Source organism: Myodes glareolus, chromosome 11, assembly GCF_982192425.1.
Source record: "Myodes glareolus chromosome 11, mMyoGla1.1, whole genome shotgun sequence".
NCBI classification, from domain to species: Eukaryota; Metazoa; Chordata; class Mammalia; order Rodentia; family Cricetidae; genus Myodes; species Myodes glareolus.
The window spans coordinates 12,908,880-12,922,643 of record NC_142036.1 but is presented as its reverse complement, the minus strand read 5'-3'; the positions used below and the strand labels follow the sequence as shown (position 1 = coordinate 12,922,643).

The window sequence follows — 13,764 nt, the reverse complement described above, 5'->3', positions numbered from 1 at the left end:
TAAAAATGACAGCTTTATGCATCCTCTTCTGTACATTTCCACTGGACAAGGTGAATGATTCCAAACAGAGGATGGAGGGCAGAACACTGTGTGCTCATGAGGACATCACCTCTCAACTCTGGGTTCCCAAAGCTATCTGTTAACCTTCTTACTCAGAAGAAAGATTGAGAGAGAAAGAGGAAGAGTGATAGAGACTGTGACACAGACAGAGATAGGGAGATAGAGAGAGATAAAGGGAAACAAGGAGAAACACTACAATAAATAAACACACACAACACAACTGGAAACAGAAATTTAAATAATAATTTGGACATTCAAGGATTATTACTACACACTATATCTGCAGAGAAAATTCCTAAGTGTGATATGGAGAGGCAGTGCAGACACAGAGAAGTCCAGTCTTCCATGCTTCTCTGAGCAGGCTCTTCTGTGACCCAGATCTCTAAGTGCTCTCAGCGCCCCCTGCTGGTCCCGTGTTCCCCACAGAGGTGTTTTTGTCTGAGCTCACAGTAGGATTCACTCACTGTGTCTCTTGTACAGTAATACATGGCTGTGTCCTCAGATCTCAGACTGCTCATTTCCAGGTACAGAGTGTTCTTGGCATTGTCTCTGGAGATTGTGAACCGGCCCTTCACAGCGTCGGTATAGTAGGTGCTATCACCGTTTTGATTAATAAGTGCGACCCACTCCAGTCCCTTCCCTGGAGCCTGTCGGACCCAGCTCATCCAGTAGTCACTGAAGGTGAATCCAGAGGCTGCACAGGAGAGTTTCAGGGACTTTCCAGGTTGCAGTAAGCTTCCCCCAGACTCCAGCAATTGCACCTCACACTGGACACCTGTAAACACAAAGAATTCTGGTTAAAAACTGACACAGAAGACTTTTTTTTTCTCTTACTCATGTCCACACAACACACAGCGTCTCATCTTTATGAATTACCTTTTAAAATAAGGACAAAGGAAACCAATATTAGCCCTAAATCCATGGTGAGTGTCCTGTGTTCAATGCTAAGTCCTGTCTGGGAGAACTTGGAATTCCAGGGTTTGTCTCCTGTGCCAGACCTGCAGGGTCAGGGCAAGACTGAATTTTATGGGCACACAGAAGCCTTATTTGCATATCTTTCTGCCATAACTGACTCTGTAGTTGGACTTGAGCAGAAGGCAATACTCAGAGCAGATATAAGACACCATGCACACTGATGAGAGTGATAGAAAGTAAAGCACTAATGTAGCTCTGTGTACACATTTTCCTTGTTAGGGATTCACCACAATTTATTTCGTTCTCTTTTCACCACGTGCATGGAAAATATTCTTTTTGCTGTCTGTCTTCCTCTCAGTGATTGCTATGGGGACATATTTATATTTGTAGCACTTAATTGTTTCCATCCTGATATTCTTCCTATGATCCAATTTTACTACCCACTCTGCCTTTCCCTTTCCCATCTTGATGCCGGGCAACACATGTCTGTCTTCATTCAGTTTTAGGTCAGTTTTTATTTCTGCATATTTATACAGTCAGCACAATGGGAACATTTAATGTATTTTTGTAACAAAACGCAAAACTTTTGCATCAACTTTGTATTTTCAGAAGGCATTGTTTTTATTTTCCCCAATTGTCATGCTTTCTACCCATGCAGTCCCTTTCTCTCATTTCACCCAACTTTTTCTTTCAAAACCTCTGTATTACCTTGTGCTTTTCCTTCTTACCCTTCAGTTAAGATGCCTTTTCCTGTCTTGACTTCCATTCTATTTCTACGGAAGCCAGAGCACCAAACACACAAAGTCTCAAAAACTCCATCTGGATTCTCTCTATGAGGGAGAAACTGTCCTTCCCAATCTTCAATATATTGTATGATATAAGATTTCCAGTATCATTCAAAATCCTCCATGGCTCAGACAACACTGATGAAGAGGATGTGGGAAGAATGTAAGGAGTGGAAGACAGCGAGGGGTGCTGTGAAATGCTGTCTTCTGGACATGACATGGATATTACAATCATGGATCCGTAATGGCTGCTGTTTTCCACTGAACCCAAATAGGTACAAACCAGCCAAAACCATGGTATAGATAGCACTGATAATACTTCAGCCCTATTTCTTACTGAAAGAAGTTGGAAGTTTACTTTTCTGCACAAGAGAAATTGTCACTCTTTTTTGAGGGTATAGTCCCTGGTGTATTTCCTATGTTGCAGTGCTTGGGTTCACACAAATGCAGATATGGACAACACTAACTGGGCTTAAATAAGAATAAGGTTGGTAGGGACCTGTGTTTGGAAGATGAGGAAGGAACTGGATGAAAAAATATCACATAAAGAGATACTAAGGAATAAAGAAAAATAGTATAACTGAGATTCAAAACAATAAATTCCAGAAGCCAATTAAGCAACATTGGTAAGTATCAAATAACTTGGTAGGCAACTTTATCAGGGACCATCTTCCCATCCAGCCAAGAACTGTTAGGGTGCTTCACTTATTTCTTTTGTTTTTGTTTTTGTTTTATGGTTTTTTAGTAAATATGTGAACTATTATTATTATTAAAAATTTTCACCTCCTCCCCTCCTCCCATTTCTGTCTCCCTCCTTCCATTCCCCTCCCCCTCACTCACCAGTCCAAAGAGCAGTCAGGGTTCCCTACCCTGTGGGAAGTCCAAGGTCCTCCCCCCACCATCCAGTTCTAGGAAGGTGAACATCCTTCCAGTGCCATTGTCCTTGGTTTCTCAGTCAGTCCTCCTTGTCAGCCCCATTCAGAGAGTCCAGTATGATCACATGCTTCATCACTCCCAGTCCAGCAGGCCTTGGTGAGTTCCCATTAGATCAGCCCCACCATTACAGTGGGTGGGCACACCCCTCGTAGTCCTGACTTCCTTGATCATGTTCTCTCTCCTTCAGCTCCTCATGAGGACCTTAGGAGCTCAGTCAAGTGCTCCAATGTGGGTCTCTATCTCTATCTCCATCCATCTCCAGATGAGGGTTTTATGGTGATATGCAAGATATTGATCAGTGTGGCTATAGGATAGGGCCAGTTCAGGTGCCCTCTCCTCAGCTGCTCAAGGAATAAGCTGGGGACATCTCCTTGGACATCTGGGAAGCCCTCTAGAGTCCTGTCTCTTGCCAACCTTAAAATGACCCCCTTAATTAAGATATATACTTCCCTGCTCCCATATCCAACTCTTTCTCCATCCCAACCATCCCATTTCCCCAAGCTCTCCCCATCCTCCCCTTCTCACTTCTCTCTACCCACCTCCTCTTAACTCTACCCCACCCCTACCCCCAAGGCACGTGCTGGTGGGAATGCAAACTTGTGCAACCACTTTGGAAATCAGTGTGGTGGTTTCTCAGGAAATTTGGGATCAACCTACCCCAGGATCCAGCAATACCACTCTTGGGAATATTTCCAAGATATAACCTATCATACTACAAAATTATTTGTTCAAATATGTTCATAACAACAATTATTTGTAATAGCCAGATCCTGGAAACAACCTAGATGCCCCTCAATGGAAGAATGGATAAAGAAAGTGTAAAATATATATGCATTAGAGTACTACTCAGTGGTAAAAAAACATTGACATCTTGAATTTTGCATGCAAATGGATGGAAATAGAAAACACTAACCTGAGTGAAGTAACCCAGACCCAAAAAGATGAATATGGTATGTAGTCACTCGTTAATGGATTCTAGACATTAATAAAGGACATTGAGGCTATAATTCTTAATCTTAGAGAAGCTAAATAGGAAGGTCAATCCAAAGAAAAACATGTAGTTATCCTCCTGGATATTGGAAGTAGACAAGATTGCTAGTCAAAAATTGCTTCACTTATTTCTAAAAAAATCCATTTACAGATAATTCTATATATGATTTGTAAAATATCTTTCCACTTTTGATTAGCTATTGCTCTTCTCTATGGTGAAAATATTCCATCATCAATCAGAATTGGGGAAAAACATATTATTCCTGCTCTCCAATTTCAGGGCTCATGTTGCAGGAACAGTTTTTCTGGTGTTAGATTATTCATATGTGTCTTCTAGGTATCACCTTTTCTTTAAAATTATCTTGAGCAAATCAAAGGACACACTGAAGAGAAGAGAATTTAAGGGCATCTCTATAAACATTTGCTGTTTTTTTCTATGACACAGGGAAAATTTTGCCTGTACCTATTTGTTCAATAATTTATTTACCTTAATGCAAATATGAAGCCTTTTCATTTATATTGGTAAGCACTTCAAAAATGATCTGGGTAGTCTTGGTTCAAAGTAAAATTCTTAGAATGAGAATAGAGTTATTGGTTCTGGTATAGATTAGGTCTAACAAACTCATTAAAATTTTACCCTGTCAATCCATTTCAGTAGCAGCTATGTAAGGTGATCCTCACACTGACCTTGGAAAAATATGACAGTGGAAGATTTGTGTTCAACATTGTGAGCAGTTATTTAATTCTCTGTTATATTTTCTTCTGTCATTGTTCTAAGAATGTAATCAATGTGGTCTGCAAAGTTTCATCTCACACTTTTAGTGTTACAGCCTGATATTCCAGAGAATCCTCAGCCTCACATGAATAGATTCTCTTTTCCTTTGTAAACCTGCCTCAAGCATATGACCTATTAGCATGGAGTCTCTAGCCAACATGGCTTCTCTGAAGGACAGTTCTCTAGCTCACACATGAGACACCAGTCTCTTCCAATTAGCAACAACAAAGAGTGCAAAGGAATAATTCTGGGAGTCTTTCGGGCAACAAAAACACCAAAAAAGCACAATCTGTGAAAATCATAGAATTTAGTTTCCTTTGGGAAGGACTGATTTTTGCTGGGATGTGCATATTTGTGGATGAGAATTTTGTGGTCTGATTGCACAATATGCCTATAGAGGAATCATTTGCTCAGACTTCGACAAGGAGTCTAATTTTTACCAAAAAGGAAAGAATATACCTTCTTCTCTGCAGCTCATGGAACCTTCTCGAAAATTGACCAAATCCTTGGTAACAAAGCAAAGTTCCACAGATACAAAAAAAAAATATTAGTAACCACCTGTGTCTTGTCAGATCACCATGGATTAAAATTAGAATTCAACAGCAATGCTACCCCCAGGAAGCCAACAAATTCATGGAAGTTGAACAGTCAACTACTAAATCACCCATGGGTCAAAGAAGAAATAAAGAAATTGAAGTCTTCCTTGAATTTAATGAAAATAAAGACACAACATACTCAAACCTATGGGACACTATGAAAGCAGAGATAAGAGGAAAGTTCATAGCACTAAGTGCCCAATTAAAGAAAACGGAGAAAGCACACATTGGAGACTTAACAGCACACTTGAAAGTTCTAGAAAAAAAAGAAGCTGATTCACCCAGGAGGAGTAGAAGACTGGAAATAATCAAACTGAGGGCTGAAATCAACTAAATAGAAACACAGAAAACAATCCAAAGAATCAATGAAACAAAAAGCTGGTTCTTGAAGAAAATCAACAAGATCGACAAACCCTTAGTCAAACTAATCAAACGGCAGAGAGAGAAAATGCAAATTAATAGGATCACTTATGAGTGAGTACATACCATATTCCTCTTTTTGTGTCTGGGTTACCTCACTCAGTAAAACATTTTCTATTTTCATCCATTTGCATGCAAAATTCAAGATGTCATTGTTTTTTGCCTCTAAATAAAACTCTAATGTGTATATGTTCCACACCTTCTTTAACCATTCTCCTATTGAGGGGCACCTAGGTTGTTTCCAGGTTCTGGCTATTACAAATAGTGTTGATTTGAACATAGTTGAACAAATGATTTTGTAGTATGATAGGGCATCTCTTGGGTATGAGTGAGATTGCTGTGTCCTGAGATAGGTTGACTCCCAGTTTCCTGAGAAACTGCCACACTGATTTCCACAGTGGCTGCACAAGTTTTCATTCCCACCAATGGGGAGTGCAAATCAAAACGACTCTGAGATACCATCTCACAAATGTCAGAATGGCTAAAATCAAAAACACCAATAATTAGCTATGCTGGAGAGGTTCTGGAGTAAGGGAAACTCTCATCCATTGTTGGTGGGAATACAAACTTGTGCAACCACTTTAGAAATCAGTGTGGGAGTTTTCAGAAATGTTGGAGTCAACTACCTCAGGATCCAGCAATTCTACTTTTGTGAGTATATCCAAGAGATGCTCAATCATACTACAAAAGCAATTGCTCAACTATGTTCATATTTCTAATAGCCAGAACCTGGAAACAACCTAGTTGCCTCTCAATGGAAGAATGGATAAAGAAGGTGTGGCACATGTATACTTCAGAGTTCTACTCAGCGGTAAATAAACAAAGACCTCTTGAATTTTGCATGCAAATTTATGGGAAAATCACTTTACTGAGTGATACAACCCAGACCCCAAAATATGAATATGGTATGTACTCACTTATAAGTGTATTTTATCCATAAAAAAGGACATTCAGCTTGAAATTTGTGATCATAGAGAAGCTAAATATGAAGGTGTACCCCCAAAAAACCATATATTTAGCCTCCTGAATATTGGAAGTAGACAAGATCGCTGGGCAAAAGTTGGGAGCACTGGGGTGGGGTTGCATTTGTGGGAAGAGGAGGTGGGGAGAGAAAAGGGAGAATGTGAGGATTGGGGAGAGCTTGGGGCAATGGGATAGTTGAGATGGAGGAAGGGTGGATATGGGAGCAGGGAAGAAGATACCTTAATTAAGGGCACCAATATCATAATTAAGTGCTTGCAAGACACTTGGCTCTAGAGGGATTCCCGGATGTTCAAGGGGATTTCCCCAGCTAGGTCCTTGGGCAGCAGAGGAGAGGGTATCTGAACTGGCCTTCTTCCATAGCCAAACTGATTAATATCCTGCACATCAGCATAGAACCTTCATCTGGTAGTGAATGGAGATAGAAGCAGAGGCCTACATTGGAACACTGGACAGAGCTTCCAAGGCCCAGTTGAAGAACAGAAGGAGGGAGAACAAGACCAAGGACTGTGAGGGGTGCGTCCACCCACAGAGACGGTGTGACTGATCTAATGGGAGCTCACCAAGGCCAGCTGGACTGGGACTGATGGAGCATGTGATCAAACTGGATTATCTGAATGACAATGAGGGCTGACTGAGAAGCCAATGATAATGATACCATGTACTGGCTTTTTGGGAGCCTAGTCTGTTTGGTTCACACCTTCCTAGACTTGGATGGAGGGAGGAGTGCCCTGGACTTCCCACAGGGCAGGGTATTCTGACTTCTCTTAGGATTGGAGAGGTAGGGGAGTGAGAGTGGGGGAAGTGGGAGGGAAATGGGAGTAAATGGGAAGATGGGAATATTTGAAAATTTTTGATAAATTTAAAAATGGAAAAAAAAGAGAGAGAAAAAGAGAGAAAAAAGACAGAAAAAAATCCACAGCCTGCAAAAGACCATACTGTTTTAGATTATGACATAAATATGAAGGATAAGTCAAAATTTTTAATAGGAAATGGTAAACATATAGTCTGGCAGTTTTCTCTAAATGATCAAAGACCAAACCTGAGAGTGCTCATAAATGGCATTGTCACTGTTTATGTGATAGTCACAGGTGCAGATGTGAGTTTTACTACTCCAGAATCTTGGCATCCAAATGGGCCTCTTCAAGAGGCAGGTGTTCAATTACTAGGAATTGGAACTATATCTCAAGTTAAACAAAGCACATGATTGGTTAACTGCATTGGACCAAAAGGTCAAAGAAAGAAACTGTGGCTGATATTGTAGTAAATTTATGGGGTCGTGACCTGCTGCAGCCATGGAATACCAAGATTAACATTCCTGCAGTCCCAGGATCTCATAATTCTGGTAAGGATATTATAAGGTACTATACACAAAGGTCAACAGCCATTCAGCCTGTATAAGAACATAAAACAACTAGCAAATCTTTAGAGATACCAACAGCCCTGCCTTTAAAATGGTTAATTATTGGACAAAGGCAATTTTAGGCTCCTTCTCCCCTGCTGTTCAAGGACCTAACTGGGGACATCCGTGTGGACACCTGGGATCGCCTCTAGAGCCAAGTATCTTTTCAACCCCTCGGATATCACCATAGAACCTTTGTCCCGGATGGATGGAGATAGAGACAGAGACCCATATTGGAGCACTGGACTGAGCTCCCAAGCTCCAGACGAAGAGTAGAAGGAGGGAGAAGATGATCAAAGAAGTCAGGACTGCGAGGGTTTGCTCTACCCACTGAGACAGTGTGCCTGATCTAACAGGAGCTCGACAAAGCCAACTGGACTGGGAATGAACAAGCATGTGATCAAACTGGACTCTCTGAATGTGACTGACAATGGGGGCTGACTGAAAAGCCATTGATAATGGCATGGGGACTTGTTTCTACTGCATGTATTGCCTTTTGGGAGCCTAGTCTATCTGGATGCACACCTTCCTAGGCCTGGATGGAGAGGGGAGGGTCTTGGACTTCCCACAGGGCAGGGTACCCTGCCCTCTCTTAAAACTGGAGGAGGACGGAGTAGAGTGAGTAGGGGAGGGGGAGGGGAATGGGAGGAGTGGAGGAAGTGAAAATTTTTGAGTGGAAAAATAAAAGTATAAAAAAAATAAAATAGTTAAAAAAGAAAGTTAGATAATGTCCATGAACACTTGAATCAAACCCATCTTAATCCTTTTTCTTCAACAGCCCTAACAGTGTGATCCTTGTCTTGAACACATCCTCCACCTATTTTGGAATCTGAGCTCCTCAAAGCACTAGTCAGATCTAGTTCTAGGGACAGGATATCCTATGAATTCTGTGCCTTGGAACAATTCCCTTATTTATCTTCTAGGAGAAACACAGACTCTAACACAGTCAGAATATAAGCATTTCATCTTCATTTAGTTCATGGTACTATAAATGTAGACAGCAAAGAAATAAACCCATTACCAAAACATTGTTGGTGATTTTAACTCACACAGTGCTCCACTGAGGATTCTTGTTAAATGTCAACTCAAATCCATGTTTGTATTTTACATTATTTGATAGTGGTTCCTTTATTTAAACTGTAAATCTAAATTGTAAATAATGTATATCACATAATTATTAAACTCTTAATTTCATTACTATAATGTGGATCAACTATCTACCAAGTTTATGGGATACTTCTAATTAACTAGAATACTTTAACAGTCTCAAAAGTTTAAGTTTTACCAATAAGAAAATAATGAATAAGTTTATTAATCACTCAAACAACTAAATAGTAAGAATGCTAATAATCTGATTTTAAGTAGAAAAATATAATGTCTGATTTGAAGCTACCAGGCACTTGTGAATTTTATTTTAACATCTTCCATGTCTGTACCACAATCATACAATTTATCTGAGACCACTAGCCTGACTGACTGAGAGCTGTCAGGGTCCATCACTTATGTTATATAATCATGTCACAAGAAAACCTACAGATGTTTTATAAAACAATCATTTATATTCACTTAGTTGACACTTTTCCCTAAGGTTATACTTATTCATATGTCAAAATTAGGGAAAATATCACAGGAACACATGTCACATGCCAGTTTGGTCACATTATTGAACACTCATGCTATAAACCTTATTTCTTGTGTTTTGAATGATATAGTGTGTGCCAGGTTTCTACACTCATGTTGTCTGTGTACCTCTTTTATTTGTAACTCTAGAAACAATGAGAGGACATGATCAAGAGGAGAAATTCCAAGGGTGTCTCCATACATTATTGATACCTCTGCTACACTTTAGAGGTGGATATCTGTCTTCAGTTATTTGATCAGTCATTTTCTTACTTCAGTATGGTCTATGGAACGTTCCCTTGTACATTGTGTTAGAATATCACTAACACATCATGCATGTTCTTGGTAAAAACTGAAGTCACTTGATGTTGGCATATTTTATTCAATAACTTTTTTTAAAAGGTTTGCCCTGTTGATCATGTTTCCCGTGACTTGTTTTGGCTGCTCCTTGGCTTGACTTAAGGTAACATAACAATGGATCCTTTCCTTTAAGAATCATGTGGAGTTGTTCAGTTCAAAGCTATGTGTCCTCATTTTAGGATTCCAATAATCTAGTCAGTCTGTTCTCTAAGCATAATCTTGAACTACTGGTGTCAATGCCAGAGTTTCCAAAGAGGCCTCAGCCTCAGATGAGGACATTTTCTTTCATTTTGGAGGCTGCCTCAAGTTGATGATCCATTAACATGGAGCCCACACTCAACACTGCCGTTCTGAATGACAATTTTCTAGCTCACACATGAGACACTAGGCTCTTCATCAGCAGCTACAGAGAGTATCAGAGTAGTAGAGTAACTCTGGGAGCCTTTGTAAGCAGTAACATCATCAACAAATCACAAACTGAAACTCAGTTTTTATAAAACATAGTTGCTATGGGAAGAGCTGGTGACAGTTGGAAGCATGATTGGAGCTTACACCAGCTGGGATGTGCACACTGGTGGTTGAGAATTTTGTACATTGAGAGCATGCAAATTTACCTACAGAGGAATAATTCCTTGATAATTAAGGTGCATACTAATTTTTAACAAGGTGCAAATGTTTAAAATTAGAACTTTTCACAAATGATAACCAAATGTACTCTTTTAAGTTTTCTTGGTTTAGAAGAAGAAAATATGGTATATTTCATTTTTAAATCTACCCTTTGAAAGTGAGTTTGACAGAGAAGCTGCAGTTTCTCAATCACATTCAAAAACAAAGAGAATATATTGCAAAATATTCAAAATCTTCAGATTTATATTGAAGTTTAAGTCAACACGTGTCACAATTTCAGACTCCTTTTGAAATCTTAATTGTCACACACACACACAATAAAACAAACCACAACACAAAATATATTAAATTGCCTGCCATTCTTTATGGTAATCAGAAGCAACTGGAAAATATAGAGGGTATATAGAAAAAAATTGATCTAATGTATGTACACATAGAACGTAGAATATAATATGACAAATGAGAGTGGTCTCAGAATATGCCAAAACCATAGGTTCTGGTATTAAAACTCATGGTCATGAAGCATATTTCTGAATTTCTTAGGCTCTGAAGTGAACCTTACTTTTGATTTTCAGGAGTCCCTGTTGCTTCTTAGTGTCCTTTGCTGGTCCCAGATGTCTCTATAAGCAGGTATTTTTGTGTAGGCTCAAACTGGAGTTTCCACACTGTGTCTCTGGCACAGTACTATATGGCTGTGTCTTCAGTGTGCACACTGTTCAATTTTAAGAATACTTCACGCTTGGAGCTGTCCCTGCTGATGGTGATTCGAGATTGGAGAGCTGAAATGTACTTTGTGTTCCCATTACTCCATATTCTTCCCATCCACTCCAGACCCTTTCCTGGAGGCTGGCGAATCCAGTGTATATGATAGCTGGTTAGTGATAATCCAGAGACAGTGCAGGTGAGAGACAGGGTCTGTGAGGGCTGCACCAGCCCAGGTCCTGTCTCCTTCAGCTGTACCTGGGAAATGACACCTGGAGACAAGCAACATCATGATCAGACATACATTCCATAAATGACATGCCTGGGTCCTTCTCCTGAAACTCTGAAACACTTACAACTTGGAAATGTCACCAGGCAGAGGAGCAGCACCAGGACAGCCATGCTTTGCTGGAAGCTCTAGTGAGAAGGAGATGGGGCCTTTCAGATAGCCCTGGGCTTTTATAGTGAGCCTGAGGGCTGCTTTGCATTGGCACACGCTCCTGTGGGGATAAAAGAAAGCACAGGACTTGGTTTCCACTTTCTCAGGTGAATGAGATTTGTCTTATGTTTCTTAGTGGATTTGAATATGGGAAATCAGGAACATTTTCTTGGTATTGTCTGTAGTTCCAAACCCTGACACATGTGAATTAGTGTGAATCACACTGTGTAGTCCTGGCAAGCAAAACATAGGAGTGTTTACGCTAAGTGAGTCCACATTTACACAGTGCAGGCAGAACAGTGTATCATAACCTAAATGCATTTGTAAAGCTCTGTAAATTGCAGCACTGAACTCAGTATGGATATGGGCCTCTTAGTTATTAGTAACCCTACTTTAAGAAACAACTTAAAGTGTATTCACTTGGTGTCAGTGAAATCATTCTTATTCTCAGAACTTGTCTAGAAGATAACTTGTAAAGAAGAAGCTCAATAATATTATTACATGTGATTTCAAGTATTTATCTGAGAGGATACCCAAAGACTTATTTGGTTCCTACCTCATGTGACTCAACCTATTCACATTCTCAAATTATTTGTAAAGGTTAAGAATTCATGGTAAGTCTACCTATTACATATAATTATTTTATATTTGATAGGTAAATTCTTATCCATAAGTCTTTTATCAGTTATTTGCTTACTTATGTCTGGTGGACACATGGAGACTCACTTAATGGGTCATGTTATAATGGTAGTACAAGTTTGTACGTTTGTGGTGTGGTTAGAATTCCATAAACATAATACAAATTACAGTCATTAGGGAATAAGGGACTTCATTTGGAAAAATTTCCTCCATCAGGTTGTTCTGGAAGAATGACTGTGGGATCATTTCCTTCAGTAATGATTGATGGGGGAGGGTCTACATAGATGGATGGGGTGGTGCCATCCATGTCAAATTTTTCCTGGTTTATATAAAAAAGCATGGTGAACAACCAGGGAGTGCAGGCTGATAAACAGGGTTCTTTATGGTTTTCAATTCAGTTTCCACCTCCAAGTTCCTGCTCTGACTTCATGTGCTGATATATCTACATGATCGACTGTAAGATTTAAGATGATATAAATCTTTTCCTTCCCATGTTGCTTAGGTACAATGATCGTGACAGGTACGGAATAAAAACTACTATAATTGTGGATTGTAGTGATTATCCTATGCTTTATATATAATATCCATGTATGAGTGAATGAATACCATATTTGTCTGAGTCTGGGTTACTTAATTCAGTATTACTTTTTTTTTTAAGTTCCATGTTATTGCCCGCAAATTTTATATTGTCATTTTTTTTTACTCAGTAATCCTCCATAGCATAAATATACCACATTTACATTATTCATTCCTTGGTGGAGGGACATCTAGGTAGTTTCCAGATTTTAGCTATTTTGAATAATGCTGACATGAACATTGCTGAAGAAGTGTCCTTGTGGTATGATTGAGCATCCTTTGGATGTGTTCCCAAGAGTGGTATACCTGGGTCTTCAGGTTGATTGATCTATCTTTTCTGATAAATTACCATACTGATTTCCAAGGTTGCTGGTTAAGTTTACACTTCAACCAGCAATGGAGGCAAGATTCCTTACTCCATATCCTTTTCAACATAAGCTATCATTAGTATTTTTGAAATTAGTCATTTTACCTGGTATCAGATGGTATCTCACAGAGAATTTATTTGCATTTTCCTGATGATTAAGGATACTGAACAATTCCTTAAATGTCTTTGATTCCTTTCAAATTCTTCTGTTGAGAGTACTCTTTTTAGATCGGGAGTCCATTTTTAAATAGGATTATTTAGTATTTGATTTCTAGCTTCTTGATTTCGTTGTATATGATGTTGATCAACACTGTCAGATGTGGGGTTGTCAAAAATCATTTTCCATTCTAAAGGCTGTTTTTGTCTTATTTACCATGTTATTTGCCTTATAGAAGCTTTATCATTTCAGGAGATCCCATTTATTGATTGTTGTTCTCAGTTTCTGTGCTATGAGATGCATGGATTGCCCTGGAAAATGGGATTAGATGAGATAGCACGGGTAAATGGGAGATGAGAGCAGTGATAGCAGGAAGGTGATGGGGATGAAGACAATAGGGAATGGAATGGTTGAGTT

The 13,764-nt window shown here is 39.4% G+C and overlaps 1 gene segment (V, D, J or C); it reads right to left on the bottom strand.

Annotated features, from left to right (window-relative positions):
- Positions 1–452: 452 nt before the first annotated feature.
- Positions 453–1,047, bottom strand: LOC148120421 (immunoglobulin heavy variable 3-7-like). The segment is given in 2 exon segments: positions 453–835; positions 937–1,047. Coding segments are annotated over 2 exon segments (429 nt in total).
- Positions 1,048–13,764: the final 12,717 nt, after the last annotated feature.